Raw genomic sequence first — 3,209 nt, 5'->3', positions numbered from 1 at the left:
CTGGGTACCACAACAGCAACAGAACTTTGCTGTTTTCTGGATATTATTCTTTTGTTTTGTTTTTAATGGAATGTGCTGAATGTCTATAATTTTGTTCAGATGACTGCAGAACCTGGAAAAGCTGTTGCTGCTATCGATGTATAACATGCTATTATTAGTCTTTTTATATAAATATAAATATATGTACATATATATATAAATTGAATTTTGGGAAACTTTAATGGTGCTGCCAACTTTGGAAAAAGTCATCCCAATTTACTGTGTTGAGTTGACATTGTACAGAAATGGACAGCCATATTGGTCTAGAAATGTTAATTTATATTTATTTTTATTTTTAATTTTTTTTCCATGTGTACAGGGGTAACACACTTTATTGAATATGTAAGGTCATATCTACGTGGGTTTGATTACAGAAACTAATAAAGTATTCTCTAAATAATGAAAAAAAGAATAAGATAAGACTATAAGAGCAAGAAGCAATTTAAATATGTTCGGGGACCATTTTCATCTCCAGAATTAAGGATTATTTTAATGTTACATCACTGCCTTTACTCTTTTACTTTCCTTTTTAATTTTAGGATTCCCTATTTTTAATGTTCATACAGAGATTTAACTGAAATACCGAACAGTTTCTTTGGTGTGAAAAACTATAATAGTACACAGGATCCTAATGAGATAATTAATAATGTGAAATAGGAAGTAAAGTGCTAAAGGTGTAGGGAAAGTGGGAAGGGTGGGGGAAAGGTAATAAGGGAGAGGAAAAAATATGAGAAACTGAAAAAATGCAAATAAAGTGTTTGTAAATGGGGAGGGGAAGAGGGGTGAAGGGAGGGCAGGGACAAGGGGAAAACATGAGAATCAAGACCTATTATGTAAAGGTACAGAATCCCAATGATGAATGTAACTATTGTATACCTAGATTGTACCAATAAACTCAATAAAAAAAAAAAACAGACTAAGACAAAAAAACACAAGAGACTATTTACTATGAACTAAGATATAATACATATATATATATATACACACACACACACATCTATACACATATATACATACATATATATATGTATCTAAACTTAGAACACTCAAATATGTGAAACAAACATTGACAGAATAAAGGAAATAACACAGTAATAGTGAGAAACTTCAATATCCCACTTTGTTAGGAAGAAAATAACCAGACAAAAGAACAGTGAGATATAGAAGAGTTCAACACCACTACAGATCAGTAAGACCTGATAGACACAGCACTACTCTAACAATAGCAGAAGACACATTCTTCTCAAATGCACATGTAATGTTCTCTAACAGACTACATGTTAGACCACAAAAAAGTCTTCACAAATTTAAGAACAAAATCATACATCTTCTCTATGATGAAATGAAACTAAAATCAAAAGTAAAAAAAACAAAAAATCCAAATATGTGATGTGTAAACTGAAACAGCACACTTTTTTAAAAGCAATGAGCAAAGAAATCACAAGGAAATCTAGAAAATACACAGCAGATAAAAAAACAACACACCCAAACTTACAGGATGCTAAAGCAGTATTACTTTTCAAATTAAAAAATAAATAACTACAAGCAACAACTTTATACCTCAATGAGCTAGAAAAAAACAAAATTAGGCAGAAAGAAGGAATAAAAACTATAGCACAGATAATTGGAAAATAGAAGTCAATGGAAACATTTTTAAAGATCAATAAAACTGATCAACCTTTTTACTTTAAATAACAAATAAGGCTTAACTAAAATAGAAATATATGAGGAAACACCACATTTGATGTCCTAGAAATAAGAGGTATTAAATCGGGCATAGCAGCACACACCTGTAACCTCAGTACTCCGGAGGCAGAGGCAGGAAGATCATGGTGAGTTCAAGGCCAGTTTGGGTTACATAGTGAGGGCAAGGCTAGCCTGAACCACACAGCAAGACACGGTGGGAAGGGGAAGGGGCAGGGAAGGGACAGGGAGGGGGAGGGAGGAGAGGGCAGGGTAAGAGGAAGAAATTATAAAGTACTAGTATCAACCATTAAATTCCACTAGGTTGATTTTTCTAAGAATGTAGCCATTTTAGTTTATCAAATCACGGCTGAATTATGTATATGTGCTGCCGAAGTGAGCACACAACTGAATTATGAATACAAAATCTAAACATACCCACAAGGAAGGAGAAGTAAGCAATAATCAAAACCTTAGGAAAAGGAAAAGACCAGCACCAAATGCCTTAAGCAGGAAATTCTACCAAGCAGTTAAAGAATTAACACTACCAACTTTCCTCAAACTCTTTGGGGAAAGGGGAGAGGGAAGAGAACAGAAAACAATCCCAAAATAATCCTAGAAGATAAGCATTTGATACCAAAATTAGACAAAAACACAAGATAACTACAGAATGAAACCCTGATTTTAAAAAATCCCCAAGAAAATACCAGCAAATCCAATTCAACAAAACATTAAAATAGGAGTAGAGAGAATAGGAAACTGTAAATCTGCTTTCCTGAAATATGGGTGAACAATATACAAATCATACAAGGAGTTAATAACCAGGATAAAGGACTTCTATAATTAACTAACAAAATAACATTAAAAAACAGGCAAAGGACTTGAAAGATAGTTCTCCAAACAAGATATGCAAATGGCCAAGAAGTGAAGAGACACATCATTAAATAAGAGAAATGCAGAGCACAATCATGATATGGTTATCACCTCACACCTATTAAGATGGCCACCACAGAATAACAAATATAGGCAAGAATGCAGAGAAATCGAAAAGCATTGTTGGTAGGCATATAAAACACTGCAGCCATTATGAAAAATAGCATAGAGGTTATTCTAAAAACTGAAAAGAGGATCACCATATGCTTCAGCAATCCTTTTGGGGATCTATCTAAAAAAAAAAACCTCAAAGCAGAATGCACACTCATGTTCGTCACTGTATTATTCACAACAGCCAAGAGGTGAAAGCAGCCCAAATGTCCACAGATGAATAAAGCAAATGTAGTATATACCAAAATGAAATATTATACAGCCTTAAAGAGAAAATCTTGCAGGGCGTGGTGGCACACACCTGTAATCCCAGCACTCAGGAGGCTGAGGCAGGAGGATCGCTGTGAGTTCAAGACCAGCCTGGGCTACATAGTGAGTTCCAGGTCAGTCTCAACTACATAGTGAGACCCTCTCTCAAAAAACAAAAAAACAAAAAAAAAAAA

At 34.1% G+C, this 3,209-nt stretch overlaps 1 protein-coding gene across 1 annotated transcript in view; it reads right to left on the bottom strand.

The window, feature by feature from the left end:
* Window positions 1–2,807, bottom strand: part of Top2b (DNA topoisomerase II beta) — a 60,194-nt gene extending 57,387 nt beyond the window's left edge. The window contains exon 1 of the mRNA XM_010640179.3: window positions 2,707–2,807. Coding sequence (XP_010638481.2) covers window positions 2,707–2,807 — 101 coding nt within the window. The remainder of the gene's footprint in view (window positions 1–2,706) is intronic.
* Between the last annotated feature and the right edge of the window lie 402 nt (window positions 2,808–3,209).

This window comes from Fukomys damarensis, unplaced genomic scaffold, assembly GCF_012274545.1.
Source record: "Fukomys damarensis isolate Sample0158 unplaced genomic scaffold, DMR_v1.0_HiC HiC_scaffold_28, whole genome shotgun sequence".
Classification (NCBI taxonomy): Eukaryota; Metazoa; Chordata; class Mammalia; order Rodentia; family Bathyergidae; genus Fukomys; species Fukomys damarensis.
The sequence above is the reverse complement of the archived record's forward strand: the minus strand, read 5'-3'. Positions and strand labels throughout refer to the sequence as shown.